General features: G+C 33.4%; 1 protein-coding gene across 1 annotated transcript in view; it reads right to left on the reverse strand.

The window, feature by feature from the left end:
- Positions 1-17,064, reverse strand: part of LOC116337843 — a 73,397-nt gene that overhangs the window by 11,717 nt on the left and 44,616 nt on the right. The window contains exons 7-10 of the mRNA XM_031762774.1: positions 16,557-16,971; positions 15,464-16,354; positions 14,543-15,112; positions 14,219-14,359 (exon numbers count right to left, since the gene is read on the reverse strand). Coding sequence (XP_031618634.1) covers positions 14,219-14,359; positions 14,543-15,112; positions 15,464-16,354; positions 16,557-16,971 — 2,017 coding nt within the window. The remainder of the gene's footprint in view (positions 1-14,218; positions 14,360-14,542; positions 15,113-15,463; positions 16,355-16,556; positions 16,972-17,064) is intronic.

Raw genomic sequence — 17,064 nt, forward strand, 5'->3', positions numbered from 1 at the left:
ACACACACACACACACACACACACACACACACACACACACACACACAACCAACCAAACACTTAAATTAATAAATAGCGAGACTAAAGAATGGAAATAAATCTACCCGATTCATTGAAGTAGATCGCCGATTGAGTGGTGTAGCTCAACGCAAAACAACCCCCATACTTCCGTTGGTAAATATTAGCACGGCTACCCGACATGAATAAAGTTGAAAAAAAAAATAGATAGAGGAAGCAACAAAAAGAACCAAACACAATATGTTTTTAAACAAATCGACGATGCAAACAAAGAACCAGCGCAAACGTTATCTGCTGCTAACCCAAACTCATCACGTGTATTCTTTTGAAATGTGTTAGACAATATAGTGCCGTCAGTTAACGCGAACAATGTGAAAATGTGAGTGTGTATGCATGCAGCTGATCAAAGAGGATTCGTATATGTTGTTGCCGTCACACATGCAACTATTTTTATGGAAACTGATGCTTATTTTTTTGGTTTGGTAATATTTATTAAACAACAAACACATCGCTTACAGATTTCATATCGTCTGCTAGACATCCAGTAAACATAACTAAATAAATATGCGTTTGTTAAGAAATGGCGTTCAATGACACCCGCCCATTCAATGGTTTCACCATTAGTTTGTGTGCGAGTATGTGTGTGTTCAAAATCTAGTTCGAGACGCTTCGTCTCATCGCAATCAATGAAAGTGTATACAATATTTTTTACAGTGGAAAGAGCATGGTTTTCACGCACAAAATGATGCGCTCGTATTTTCATCAAACTTCCGCAGTCGATGTACAATCAACTGTCGGAACACATGCATCCATTCGTGTTCAAAGTGAAAGATAAAAGATATATAAGTATGCATTGTGGCACTTGGTAATCAAAACAAAAATGTTTATGACATAAACTTGATGGCATCCTCTTAATAATAGTAAGTGGCTTATGTAAGCACATTTTCAACATTTAAAGCTACGTTCCGGCGTTGGCGAACGAATACATTGTCATTATATTCAATTCATTTGTTACGTGCTCATCAAATGTATGTTGAACTGCCGAAATAATCGAATTCGCAACATTTTGACAATCAAGGCCGTTGAGTTACACATATTGGCAATGAATTTATGCTTCCTAAACAATTGTCCAAGCATGAAATTGAATAATTTTTCAAAGTGACACTCAATAATTCAGTTTGTATACAATGTTTAAATACAATCATAATCACTTGAAAATGTTTGAAACAAAAGTATCTTATTCAATTATATTCATATTTTTATTTCTAAACATAAAATACAATGATCGCCAAAGGGTCGAAATTCTAATCTATTGAAAAATAATCAACAAAATACAAACTATAAAATATCATTGACAGTTTGTTTCTAAACATCTAACAAAACACTTAAACTTCCACACTTGTTTACTGCATGAAAAAAAAAAAAATCAAATGCAATTCTAGGTACGGTTTTTTTTACATAACATTTTAAACGTTACACAGCTCTTTCACACATCTCACATATCGTTAGCTGTGCTTTCAATTATTCATTATTGCAAAACTGTTTTTTTTACCGTTTTCGCGCTGTATGTTTTCAAATTTCTTGTCACATTAATAGATTTAATCGTTTCGTTTATTTCTTATTTTATTAAATCAATAAATTTTCGATGATTACATCGAAACCACGGTGTATGATAGAAAATATGCACACAACGACCGAAAAATGTGAGTTCCTTTTACTTTAGTTTTTCTTCATATTTTTTTTTTTCATGCGAGAATCTAGTAGTTACGGCAATAATTCAGGTCAGTAAAAAAAAAGGTACACAATCGTTATGAAAATCGTAGCGCTTATGCAAGAGAATGCACGCATTATACATACGCTAATAAAATATTAATGCAAATTAAGCGCATGAAATGCAGATGTTGTTCGTCAAAAATGAAATAAAGCATATGCACAAAAAAATCCAATCAAAAGTCGATCGAAACAATTCCCATGTGTTGTTGTTGCAGTGATATCGACTTGAATTCGTTGTTGAATCATGAATGCGTTTCAATGATTGAACTGAAAAACAAAAACACGACACGCTGCTTTCACGCCAAACAAAGGAAAAATAGAGCAATCGATTGTGTGTGTGTTTATTTTGCCTTTCACGAGGCCCGCTTTATGTCAACATATTCAATATAAAGGTTTTGTTTTATAACGCATCGAAAAATGGATGCAAAATCAGTTTTTTGTTATTAGAAATTCGAACAGAAATTTGTACATGTAATGAATGTAGCCATATGCTTTACTCGATGCGTATTGTTCACATGCTGGTTTGATATAAAAAAAAAACAATTCTTTTTTGTTCTGACCTTTTTTCACTTTTTACCATCTTTCTAACTAAATGAGAACGCATTTTTTTCAATTGATTGTATTTGAATCGATAATCATAGTTGGCACACAAAAAAAATATTTGCGAAAAATGACTTTGCACTAGTTCACCATTGAGTGGTTTGATTTTAAGTTGATTGCATGCAGTCGATGTTCGAGTGTGTATTTTCTCTCTCTCTCTCTCTCTCTCTCTCTCTCTCTCAACGCAATTCAACATTCATTTAGAATGACGGCATGAGCACGATATAAAGTGAATGCATTGAATTGATAACACAAAATTTTTTCGTGCTGAGATTCTTTTGCAATGACTCCTCGCCACGTTTCAATCATAACAAAATTCAAGGCAATCACTATGCCATTGCATTTGAAGTGTGTGTTTGTGTGTGTACGATCAAAAAAGCTAGGCGACCAATGCAAACAAACTAGAATGTAATATCAACACCCATGAAAATCCAATTTTGTTATATCATTTCTTTTTGAAAATTTCTGTTCATTCATTCAATGCACATATAAACCTGTTACGTTCACCTTATCGCAAAAAAAAAACATGTGTCTCTTCCCTTCTCTCTCTGTGTATGTGTGTGTGAAAAAGTCATCCAAAGAATTTCCTATCACCGTGCATAATCATAATCTAAGAGGAAGAAGCATGAAAGAAGGGAAAAAACTGTTCACAAGTATGTTTTTTTTTATTATTCTCAGAATTTCATATGCCATGTAATTGAATGCGCATGAGATTCATGCTATGTGTACGATATTGTATGCGGCATGTGTAATTGCTATATGGAAAGGTGCAAATATGATTCTTCAAATGCTCTACCGCGTTGATGCCAATGGCATCCATTGAAGTGAAAATCCAACCAAAGACAAAGCACACAGTGATGTTTCATTTCAAAGATTTCTTCTTTTTATTTTCCAATTTCAGCACGAAAAAAACCCACAAGAAATGCAACACCAGTTAAATAATTTTAATGAGAATCGTGAGGATGACCCTCACTTTAGACAAACGATGAAGAAAAAAACTCAATCGTACAGCAACAACACACTTGGACGTTTCGATTTGAACGTATCATTAGAAGCGAATGGTATTTATGAATATGCGATTTGATACCGTTATGATGTGATATGAATTGTTCAATATAAGTATTAAATGTATATTTCACTAATTAAAGGTAAAGTCTGTGTATGCGTGTCTGCTTAAGGATGTGTGGGTTGGATACTGTCCACGTTCGCTATATTTAGTGATTGAATTAATGGAGCTTTGAATTATGCTGTGTGAGTGTGTTTTACTAATTCAAATGGATCGCTGTTGCCATCCCGACGAAACGATTTACTAATGGATTCAAATGAAAAGTAAGGTGGGACGCTTTTCCGTGAAACACAGCTGAGAACGTTTTTCTCTTAAATTCCACCTAATTGACGATGCACGCCAATCATTTTCGACAAAATACTATAAAATGTAATGTTACTTCAATGTTCAATGTAATTTGATTTGAACCATGAAAGCTGGTGCTTCACATTGACGGTTGAAATTTAACTCTTTTGTACAACCTTTTTTCATTGCGCTCAAATAACAACAACAACAATAACAAAAATAAGGAACAAAAACCCAAACGAAACTTTCTCTGAAGAGTATTCCTTCTATTCTTCTTCTTCTTCTATTTCTTCATCATTATCTTTATCATCATTATCCCTTTCTTCATACATAATTGATAGCGAATAAATTGAATTTGAATTCGTTTGATAGCAAGTAGCATCCGTCTAGACATTTTTACTTTCTTGGATCTTTAACTAATATTCCATCATTGAAATTAAATGAATTTATAGTATTTTCGAAATTGTGAGACCGTTTAAAGAATACCAATCATTACTTACAAAATTATATTTTCTTGTTGATTTGTGAACAAAAAAAAAACTTTCTCTGTTTCTCTTCCTTTCGTTCGTTTTCACAAAAGTTGGATGAACATCAAATTCCTTTTTAAGAACATTATTTATAGCTTATATTGCTCGAATTGATGTTATACTTTAAAATAATTTCGATTATTATGGATAAATCTGGTATGCGATGGATTGTAAAATATGTAAATTGTTCAATATTTGAAAAATATCGAATATGAAATTTGTTCAGTAAAAAAACGGAAATAACATGGAATAACATTTCGACATCGAAGCCTTTTCCTGGATTTGAAAATAGCAAAATTCTTTTGCACATCATTGGCCAATAAATCCGTCAATTCTTATTTTCTTTACTCTGTTCGATAAGCAGTTTGCTCTAAAGTACTACTTTTCATTGAAAGTTTTCAATGGAAACAAGAATTTTTTGTGCAGAAAAAAAGTCAAATGGAGAAATATCAGAGCAGATGAAAAACATTTCAAATTCTCTGATTCGTAATTGAATTTGGCAGAACTGCACCGCTTGTTTACTAAAGTATATGAAAATGTCTATGGTGAATACACTATAACATTGGCCCTTATGGGATCAAATTCCATGGATCAAGATGGATGGAACAGGAAAAATATGATTGGTACTAGACTAAGGCGATTACAATGTCAAATCCAACATAGCTGTGATTTGTACAGGTATATGCATGAGTCCATTACGGTTATGTATAAGGTGGCTTGATGCTAATCCATCAGTATATCTCTCTGCAATGTACAACAACAACAACAATCCGGAATAAATGGCATACACATCACACTACACGATTGACTGATAGGCATTACATGATGGAAAGCTAAAAACACACATCTTCGAATAAACATGAGCTGTCATTTGGATCGAATTCCATTTCTTAAAAGTATAATTCTCTCGATTGTTGGCGCGTACATTTTCGTTGAAAACAGTGATTTGCGCTATATTCAATATTTAGTTTTCAGTTGTGAGCACATAGTCGACAATGTGCCACTGCTGCTAAGCCCTTTCACACATACATCCTTTGATTCAGTGTAAGTCACATTACATCGAGCATCGTTTTTTTATCCGTTTATATTTTCAATTCATGACAATGAAGCGCTTAATAATTTCGCTTTGAATAAAAGCATTACTGACTGTATTTTGGATGAGAGCGAAGAAGCAGCGTGCATAAGAATAGAATAAATCAACAAACAATGACAATACCATAAGTTTCCAATTATAATTTTTACTGCATTGAAGAAATAAGTGCGGATTAGACAAAAAAATAAGCATGTAACTATAACTTAATCCCTGATACACACTTGAAATACCCATTTAATGCGCATAAACTATAAATGCATACCAAATGTGCATAACGTGCCATAGGATCGAATTTCCGAAAGGGCTTAGATTTCCGCTTCATTTGTTCGACGAAGAAATTTGTGTGTGTGTGCATGTTATTCTCGATGATTTTTTTCCATTGACATTTTCTGACATTTTTTTTTGTTATTGTTGGCATAACTCACACCAATCACATATCGCATAGTGGAATTATAATCATGTACCACTCCAATTATTGTTCGTGCTCGTAATTTTGTCGCATTTGTTTCTTGTCGATTTCGTATTAATTTTGCGGTGGAACTTATATTTCTCCGTTTCTCATCTATTCCACTTCTCTCTTTTTTCTCTTTCGCTTAATATTGTAACCATATATATTATGTGAATTGTATGGTTTTTTTTTATTGGCTAGAATTTCCTGTAGTCATCGTATTCTCATGAAAAGTTTGAAACGCGTGCGGTCCAAGTTGGCGATTTTCGTCCCATATAATATTTTTTGTGTGTTGATGAGCGAGGGAAAAAAATTCAATTTAATCACGATTTATTTCTTTTCAATTTTCAATCCAAATGATGATTTTGCATTTGTTTAATTAGTTTTGAAAACTTTATTCGATAAATGCGCAGAAATGTAGTTTTGTTAGATAGAAATCAGAATTATGGGATAAAAAAAAACTCTTCTATATTCGCAAGACAAAATATCAGCTGAATATCCGCATCGTTTCAACAAAAATAATAAACATACAAATATAATCCTCGAATGTGTCAGAATGATTGTCACTTTGCATGGATTTTGTTATAGCCCCCAACAAAACCTTTTTATCACAAAACACATTTTCAACCATATCCTAGACGTGATATTCACTTTATGAGATGAATTTGAAACATTTGACATGTGCATTAATTAAAAATGTCGGAAATTGTAATGGAATTGTTCAAAATAATACAACTATATGTTTCATTTGTATTTCAAAATGTTATACACTATACAATTTCGTGTTTGTATTCCAAAGGCCATATGATAAAGTAGTGAATAAGTGCAATTGATAGACTCATTTGAAAATCATTACATCCCCGCATGATTATCGATCTAATGCGTGAAAATCTTCCAACGTTGTCAAAATGAATTTCAGTGTTAATGAGATTATTTGCTTTTTCGCACATCATTCACATCTATACCGCCAGAAGATGTAAACTTGTAAATTATTGATGGTCGTTGGAAATTGTTGAATGTGATGAAATGTGAATTGGTTTTGAATTTAGTCAAAAATGCTCTTTCGTTGGTATTTCAAAATAATTCGAAAGTCGAAAAGCAATAAACACAATAATAATTCGTATCTATTTATCGAGTATTTATCTTGTAAAAAGAGCTACCAACTGGTTCACTTTTTATAAACATAATGTAATTTTCACATCTTGCTAAAATGCATGTGCAAACTTTATTAGACCAATTGTGTTTTTTTTATCTTCCATTTATGTGGCAGTTGAATTTTATGTATGCCACATGGAAAATCACACAGATGCATGCGAATATCACGAGCGGAGGACCGAATGAAAAACGTTTGAAATTTAATTTTAACCTAACGAAATGACAACAATTAGCAAATGACCATTTCCGAAGCCTATAAAATGAATGTTTGATAATGACATAAATGCGCACATGATATAAAAACACTTGAGTACATAAAAAGAGAATACATTTTATCAACTCATGGATGGTCTCATTAGAACATATAACGATTCATACTATTTAAACCCATCGGATTGATGAGTTTTCTCTTTCCCCCCACCTAACTTTTTAATAGATTGTATGCAACCAATTCACAAACGAGTTGATAAAAATGAGAATGTTTTTGGATTCTGGTATAATCATTTGTGCATACATTAACAGAGAAAAAAGGTAATGTTTATCTCTTTATTGCATTAATTCGTTGATATTGACATAATGAAAAAAGAAAAGAAGAAAAAAACAAGTGTGACTTGTTTTTTTTCGCGCTGCACGTTGCACTGTGCGAATGAAGATAGCAAATTCAACACATGCAATTATAATGCTCAAACATTGAGCAGCTCATCTCGCAATTATTCCGATTAGAGCCATCACATTTTGAATTTTTTTTTTACATTATTCACATTCCAAACAAGAAATGAACATTATTGGCACCTCATTCAGCTTCGTTTATTTTAACGTTGCTTTTCTCTTCGTTTAACTGATATTTTCTATATTCAGTCCGATTGAAAAGTAGCAAACAAAAACGGCATTCTGCATATTTATATTGCGCACAATACCTATTGTGACACATATCATTCAGATCAATCATTTGATGGTACATTGACATTCTTATTGTTCCTACCTGATGTGCATCGTGTGTTACTTTATAATATTACTGAAACAATTACTAAATCAGGGTTTAATCCTCGAAAATTGACAACATTCACTATAGTTTTTGGGAAAAGATAAAAAAACGTGAAAGACATGACAGATGTTCTGAAAATTGAACATATTCGATGCATACAAAAATGTATGCATGATTTCTTATTACAAAATTGGATTGGCATAATATTCACCATCGAAACGAAATGTCAAATTATTTTTTGCAAATTGTGAGCGGCTTTCTACATCTACATCATTTTGATCCCCTTTCAATAGAATGTCCCAATAAAAGTCATATCGTTATCAAATAAACCGTAACAATTTAAATGAATATCCATATTAAATGGCACACTTTCAAGGTATATGAATTTCCATCGGAGATGGTATTGCGCCAACCCGTCTTGCTTTATTTGATTACAAATTGAATAAGCATTATTGACAAAGGAATATACGATTCAAATTGCCATAGCTATGGTAACTGACAATTTAAATATCCAATATTTCAAATTTCATTCGATATGTCATTTCGAATATATTTGCAAAACGAATAGAGTCATCCCAAATTAATTGATTCACAAACAAATTGAATTTTATTCGCTTTAAAATATACATTCATTCGGTTGTAAAAAAAAAGGATCCAACCTCTATTTTTACTCTCACACATTCTAAATATAAAACGTTGGTATCTTGACTGGTAGCTAGACAAACCATATATTGTAAGTGTATGGCAAATTATTTTTAAATTTATCAATTTATTCATACTAATTAATGGCTTAGCCTAACTAATAAAGTCGCAAACCCTAAAGACCGACTAAGCATATATGCGTCCAATTTGATGCTCAATGTAAATGTAATGTTTGCTTCGTTTATGCTTATCACTAAGTTTTTGGTATTTTGTTTTAAACATGACAACATTGAGCAAACTTCTAATATGTATGGAAAATCCTAGACAAATAAAATGTAAACGAACAATTGAGCCTCGCACGAAATGCAATTTCAATGACTTACACTGGCCGATTGTTGTTTGTATTCCAACTATAGCGCACCGTTGAATTTTTGCGTCGATCACAACTTTGGCTTCGCCATCGATTACATCGCGCATACCATGATTTCGCAATATTCTGTCCGTTGATATTGCCGCAGCTATTTCTAGTAAGTGTACGCGTTAGCATTTCATTGTTATTATCGTTTGTATTTTTGTTCGCAGTCGTTGACGTCGACGACGACGACGACGTCGACTGCGATTTATATTTGTCATTCGAATTTTCATTATCTTTTTTCGTGGTCATATTGTCGTTGCTATTTATCAAATTTGATGAATCTATTTGGCCATTGGAATTATTGTCACTGACCTTGCCGTTGATGTAATTAACATCATTTGTCCGTGGCAATAAATTAGAATCGGCGACAATCGTATTGGATGCCTTTTGATTTACATCCATTTTATTTGTTATTATGATTGCAGACATCTTTTCGTCTTCTTTTTATTACAACGAAAAAGAACAAATTAAATAATCACTTTCCTTTCAATTTCACATACACATCCACACACTGCGAACCTTTTGGTTAAATTTTAATCCACTTAAATTGTTTGTGTTCATTGCCAAACGTTAATTTTAGATCGATTTTCAATTTAGTGATATTTTCATTGATTTTTTTTTATCTGTCAACTACTATGTTTTTCTTCAATTCTATCCGGCTGAATTGCAATCAATCAGTCTTCATGTTGGTTAGTTAAAGATCTTATTCATCTGTAAAATTTCGTAAACATGAGAATAAAATAAAGAGAGAAATAAAACATTGTAACTAATGTGATTGTGTTCATTTGAACTTTATGCTTGTTGCAAGACGAGAGCGAATCGAATGAATGCGACGATGTAACGAAGGGACGATTGAACCAACACGTTAAAAGTGTGACAGGTGAGCATTATTTTTTATATGGTGTACAATTGTGTGGTTGATTTTAGCGGCAAAAAACATGTCAAAAAGGAATTCTCAAAAATTTGAATAATTTATTCTGCATATGAGTGTTTTTTCTCTCTCTTTGGGCTTCATTTCGGCAACAGGTTCATGCCTTTTGGTTGGCGCTGATTCTTTCATATTTTTACTGTTTTGCATTTCATTTGAATTCGTATAAAGTTGTCAGCGTTGTAGTGAACATGTGCGAAAATATATATCGTGTGTGTGTTGATTATAACTTGTACAAATTGGCTATAAAATAAAAAAACGGTCTGGCGGCTATCGTACACGACTCCTTGCCCATTATAATGTCATAAAGAAACAAATGACATTTATGATTTTCGTTGTAGTTGTTGTTGTTTTTTTTGTTGGACGAGCTGGCTCAATATATACCGCTCAACAGAAGAACAATGAAGATGTCCATGTAGTTGTGCGTATATCATATGCGAACGTTTGTTTGTGTACAATGTGCATTGAATAGGAAAAAAAAGGAGAAATGAAATGAGAAAGAAGAAAACCGAAATGTGTGACTGAAGAAAAAAAGCATGTACATTGTATGAGATTTGTTGTGTATTTGGCACGTTTATGTGATGTGTACTGTAGCACCAAGTGTGTTCATTCAATCGTCATTATTTTTATTCATTGCATGCAGTTCGAGACGTGCAACGTTGTATATGTGTTGAAATTGAGACCGAACCATTTTGTCGGTTTATTTTAAAGGCAACCAGCATGAGCATAAAATGAATATAAAGAAATAATCATGAAATAGCAACAACATTAACGAGACGAAATGAATGTGAAGAAGGTAAAGTTGAAAAAGAAGAAGGAGATCTGTATCTTCAGAATGAAATTCTATGAATTTCATAACACAACACAGCATAACAAAACAGTACGAGATGAGATGAGTAACATCGATGGCGGCAGCATCAGCCAAAGGAAGAAAGAGACCAAATCAAAATGAAGTAACCAACAACCGAGCACATATTCGACATCTATACGAAAACATAACGTGAAAAATATTTCTCGACAGCTGTTAAGCATCTTTATAACGCACATCCATCGCACCGGTTCTTTTCATGGTGTTTTTTTTTTCTTTTCGTTTCATCTCCTTCTTACTTGCCCTTTTTTTCTTCAATATTAAAACTGAGAGACTGGCTGGTTTGTATACGTTTTTCTGTAGAATGTGTTTTTATGTTTCTTCTGTTGGTTTGGCTCCTTCGTTTGGTCGCCAATTCCACTTATATCTCTTACTCATCCTGGTGTTGTTGGTTTTCCGTTTGAAATTCTTGTTTAAATTACATTTTTTTTTTCCCTATTCGCCCATACAACAAATAATAGTTCTGAGCTTACTATCAAAGAAGTTCGCCTTCTCACAAAGAATTTCTTTGTAAAATTCAACCGCACTTTGTTTTTTGTTTATTTGATTAGTTTTTCGTTAGAAATAATTAAGAAAGAATCACACTTATTCGGTTCGTTGACCATTAGACATGGAACATAGATTTTTGGGTTTTGTTTGCCAAAAGGTCTTTGCTTCTTATCTCGTTTCTAGAAAATCAACAAATTGTAACCGCCTGATTACATAATAATAATATTCAATGTACGAAATTTAAAAGAAGAAAAAAAAAACACACACACACGGTATTGTGCGAGCATTTTTGATCCACGCAATAGGCTTAATAAAATTGTTTTGCACAATTATTGCCCAAAGTATGTGATCATTTCAATTTAATGAAGAACAAGAAGAAAAAAACTCAACGAAGAATTGCGAAATTCAATTCAATGTGCCCTTCGCAGTTCAAAAGAGCGAATCGCTGTTCTTTGCACAATTTTTAATTCATACAAAAACAATGTGTCACACATTGGTCACAATGCTAACATGTTGAATGTTATTTTAGAAATTTCTCCCTCCAAATTAAACCATAATTAATGCTATCAATTAATATACATTTTTTGCTTGAATCAACAACTTTCGTTTGTTCTATAGTGATTACATTTCACACTGTGTCCACTATTTCGATGTATGTATAGATATATGTATAAATTATTTGATGATGAAAAACAGATATGTTTCACGTTATTCACAATGTTAACAATTGATTTGTTGGATTTGTTTTTAATTGAATTGAAAATAAGCTATTTATAATATGTATATTTATTAAAATTTCATAGTATCAAACGGTTCATTAAAAAGAACGTCTTTCTTTCTCTTTTAAATGTCAAAATTTGTACAACACACTTTGAACTATTTGAAATTTACTAAATTCGAAATTCAATCGAATTATTTGCTTGAACAATTTAACTCTTCTCTTCTTATTTTTTGGTTTGACTCAATTATTTTCTTAAATAAATCGATAACGCACTGGTTAAATTTTAAAATTTCAAAACACGAGAGATTAGAGTGAAGAAAAAAAAAATTAAACAACATTTTTTTTTCCGATGTGTTGTTGTTCGAAAGAAGGCGTCATGGCACACTGATAAACCGAACGACAAAATGCATTTTCCAACGGTCGTATTTGTCAGTTTATGTAGTCTGCGTGTGCATGACATTGCGCGCCGACTGTTTTGGTTTCGTTTGTCTTCTACACACAACATCGGTATGCTTATGTGTTTATATTGTTCTTTCGCTCGCTCACTTTTGGCCGTCACCGCGCGTCCCTTTAACATCATAGTTGAAACTATGAACACGAACATTCGTATGCATACACAAAACTATCGGTGTATATGTCTGCGGTCGTTAGTGACTGTGTTTGCACATGTGTTGGTGTGTATGTGGCCATGTGTTGGTGTTGTATGTGTTTATGTGATGGTATGATGTTGAGCGCGCCCGTTTCGTTTTTCATTCACAAACTACAAGCAGCCAGCTATAAAAATGCCAGCACCAACATATTTAATTGAATTTGCTGAATGACATGGAAGTGTGAGAGCGACTACGCGCATTTTTAAAGTTGTATATGTGCATAGCCTTGCACAAGAGCACACTCAATGCTGATACACCGTATGGCAGCGAAAAGATGCCGACAGAGACAAACCGATACGACTAAAATACGTCGTGTGCGTATCGTATTTGTGCTGTGTGATGCTTTTGGAATCTCATGTTCTCCTTTTCTTTCGTTCTCTTTTTGTTTCTACTTTCTGTCTGTCGTTGAGTGATGTGCCGACGAATCTCCGTTTTAAAATAACAGAAAACTACACCAATAAAAACTACCTTAACTATTGTTCACTTTGTAACCGGCACAAAACACACGCTCGGCACACATAATGCACAATATCGGCGCAACGGTTTCGTATTCGAAACAATCGTACAAATCGCATGTTATCAATGTAATTGTAAATCAATGCTTGAACTCATAACCGAGTTCGACTAGTTCGGATGAAAGAAACGACGACATCACACGAATGTGGCACTATTTACCGTTGTATCGCATTTGTAAATTTGTATACATTTGCACTTGACACAATGGATAAAAATGCTTACTGATAATAAACTCACCAAAATTTATGCATCGACATTTTTTTCTTTTTGCGTAACACTTAACAAGGCTTATTTTTATGGTGATCGTCATATGAATTAGCAAAGCCGATGGAACGATTGAAGCACGCACCTTATCTCGAAAAATAATTGTATATACTGACGCTTGCCAGACATATACCGATGCATGGTTTTAATTTGCAACGCAAAAAATATTTAATACCAATAAATAAAACGAAATGCATTTTACCGTTTGTTAGCAAACACAATTTTTTTTTTATCACAATTTAATGTTTTGGTGTCGACCAACTGAGTCAATATAGACATGGAAATCATTCATTCTCCCGTTCTCTTCATTCAAATAAGTGAGTAAGACTAAGACGTAATTGCACGTTACGCTCTACCTGTGCCACCTTACGACCAATAGACGCAATTTCTACAAATAGGCAATTCCAAGTGGAATTCTATGCATTGTTCTTATTCAATTCTTTATTTCTCTTTCTCTATTAAAGTTTACAAACGTACTTTCTTTGTGCTCACACAGTTGATTGATTTTCATTGAAAGATTGAAAATGTAAAATCGTGCATAAAAACTTTTTCATCTAAAGAGTACGTCTTAGACAGATACATATATACAGACGTTCAAGTAACATTTCTTTTTTTTTCTCTTTCAATAAAACTTTTTGAATATTACTCAAGTGGATTGGATAACAGTTCTGAATGTGTATTTTTTAGTGATTTTCGGGCGTTTCGAGTTCATTTTTATTTGTCAAATGGTAGATCAACTTTGAATAGCTTATACTTAAAATAATTGCACACTTACCTATGTCGCATGAATAAGCATGGCAAAGAGCGGCTCCGTAATCGATCTAATTCTCTTATCTTCGCTCCAATGCTGTTGCCGTTGTTGTTGTTGCCATTGCTACCGTTGTTGCTGTGATATCGACTCCCAAACACTGGAGACCTAAATACATTGAATATTCGAACGAAAACATAGCTCTATTGACTTTGGATCATCAATCTTCAATTTTCAATAAGTATACAGTTAACGCGAGTAAATTATTTACAACCAATATGCCTCGAATAGTAATGAATTGGTTGATATGGTAAATGAGAAAGATGTAAGAAAGTTGTTGTTTTGTATTACCTGTTCTTTCCACGGCTTTGATAAGCATCGCACGTTGATGACCGCAATAATTTTGGTGATCCAGATAATTTGGTTGGTTTTTTGACATCACCAACACATCGTTTTATGTTATTTGTTTGCAATAGCTTTGAGCGTTCACGTGTTATTGGCATTTCACGTTCATCTAACGATAAACCATAAAAGCCTCTCAAATATCGTTCACCGGACGGTGGTTTTCCCATTAATTTGTAATTACTTTTCGTTTTATTGACATTTATTATTCGTTCGGCGTTGGTGACATCGTCATTTTCAACGGTATTATAATAATAATCACTTTCATTATTATCAATATTATAGTTCACTAATCGATTTTGTATGCGATTCACATATATTGGTTCGGCATGGGCTTTAATCCGTGTCGCATGCTTTGATTTATGTTCGTTACATAATGCAATTGAATCATTTTTCGTACGCACATTATTTGATGGAATTGATGATCGATATTTTGATATTTTTGCGTTGTCAATCAATCCACTATCACTATGATTACCCGTTTGACCACAAGCACACGACATATTAGCGCAACTGAAACTGATGTATGCAAAACAAATAAACATAAAATGTGATAAAACCAAAGTAAACACAAAAAAAGCCACAAAATAAAAAAAAAACGCAATAAAAAAATCAAATAAAATTCTCAAACGGAAATCAAAGAATAACGTAAAGCAGTACGAACTAAGGGAAGATCCGGTGGAAGTGCAAGGTGGAAGAATTTCATCGTTCGGGTGTTCTAAGCATTAGTTTGTCATTAGTTGGTAATTTGTTTTTAAATAGTTTTTTTTTGTGTGATGAAGAGTTGTTAGATTTGGTATTTTTATGCTTTAGTATTTGGTTTGGGATTCGTGTGTTATAAGTTTGGTTTCAATTTAGTTTCTTAAATACCTTGCGGATGGGATGGCTGACGCTTTGGTCGTATCACGACGTCTTTGATTCAAATACGATTCCGCATTTGCTTTCGCATTGCCAAAGTAATATTCGGACATAAGTTTTGCCTCTTTATCATTTTTACCATTGCCACGGATATCGTAGCTGACATTGAAATCGCTTGCATTTAAATCATAATCTGAACCAAACGATGCATTTTTGTGATTCGAGTGTACACGTTTTGTTGGCGAATGATCTCGCATCGATGATGCATTTTGTTGGATCGATTGTGCCGGTATTGCCGATTGTAAGTGATCAAAACTTTTTGTCATTGATCTATACATACTTTCACGATTCAAATTTGGCGAACGTTCATCGTCTCTTTTGCCACGGATTTGTTGATGTTTTGCATGTGCATTCTTTCCATCGTGCTTATATGCCATCAATGGTGAGCGTGTTAAAGATTTTCTTGATTTATCATAAATGACATCATGTTCGTAATATCGATTTCCATAGTTTTGTGGACTGCCTGGTTTCATTGGAATCGATTGTTTCATGTTATTTTGATAACTATCCAAATACTTTGATTGTGCCAATTGATCACTATAATTCTCGTCAAACGACCGACTCTTGTCAAACTCAGTTCGTGAATTGCCCTGAAATCGCTCGTATTCGGAATCCAATGAGCGACTCTTTTCCAAATCAGCATTTCTCACATCTTTATATTGTCGTTCATTTGTCACTGTCAGTCGATTATTGTTACCATTTGTATTTATGAGCCGTCGATTCACCAATGCCGATGCGACTCGATTAATTTGTCTCTCTTTTTGTCCATTATTGCCACTGATTTGAACGACAGTTTTATGCATTTTTGTCCGATTTGGCGATCGTTCAGTTAGTTGAAGTGATCTGAAAAGGCAAGAAAAAAAAGAAAAAACACGAAAAAATTATTATTTAACTTTACACTTATTTCAAGTTAAGTGAAAATGATGTACTTATTTAAATTTCATTTCAGAAACATAATGTCATAATCGTATTGCCCTAATTGAAATTTATAATGCAAAAATAAATTGCTTTGCCGATGTTAAAAGGGACATTTTGCATTATTTACCTAGATCGTCTAATGCGATTCTCCCCGATAGATTTTCCACTTGTACGATTTTTGGATCGTCTAAAGCCAATGAGTTCATTTTCAGCTTCACTGCAGCTTGAGCTGGATGAACTTCGTGACGAAATGAATGTTTTTTCGGGCACTCTTAGGTGTTGACGGTCAAGTGTATTATTTCGTATTAAATTCTTATCCAATAAGGATCCTTGGGATCCCTCGAAAGAACTGTGATTTAAGCGCTTTTCACTTGTTTGTGTTTTGTTTCGATGAAATGTTATTTGATCATCTGTTAAATTTTCGGGTGTTAACGAACGTTGCTTGAGGCTAAGATTCGGCTGTTGTTGATTGTATATATGACGTGCACGTTGAGTTTTATTCGGTGGCCCTTCTTCCTCATCCGCTTCATCGTTAGACAAATCTATGTGGCAATGTGAGATGAAAATGAAATAAGAATTTTAATGCAAACGAAATTGAATAGCCCACAACTAAATACTCTCTAAGAGGATAAAAA

This window comes from Contarinia nasturtii, unplaced genomic scaffold (assembly GCF_009176525.2).
Source record: "Contarinia nasturtii isolate CC-2019 unplaced genomic scaffold, AAFC_CNas_1.1 Cnas_scaffold_285, whole genome shotgun sequence".
NCBI lineage: Eukaryota > Metazoa > Arthropoda > Insecta > Diptera > Cecidomyiidae > Contarinia > Contarinia nasturtii.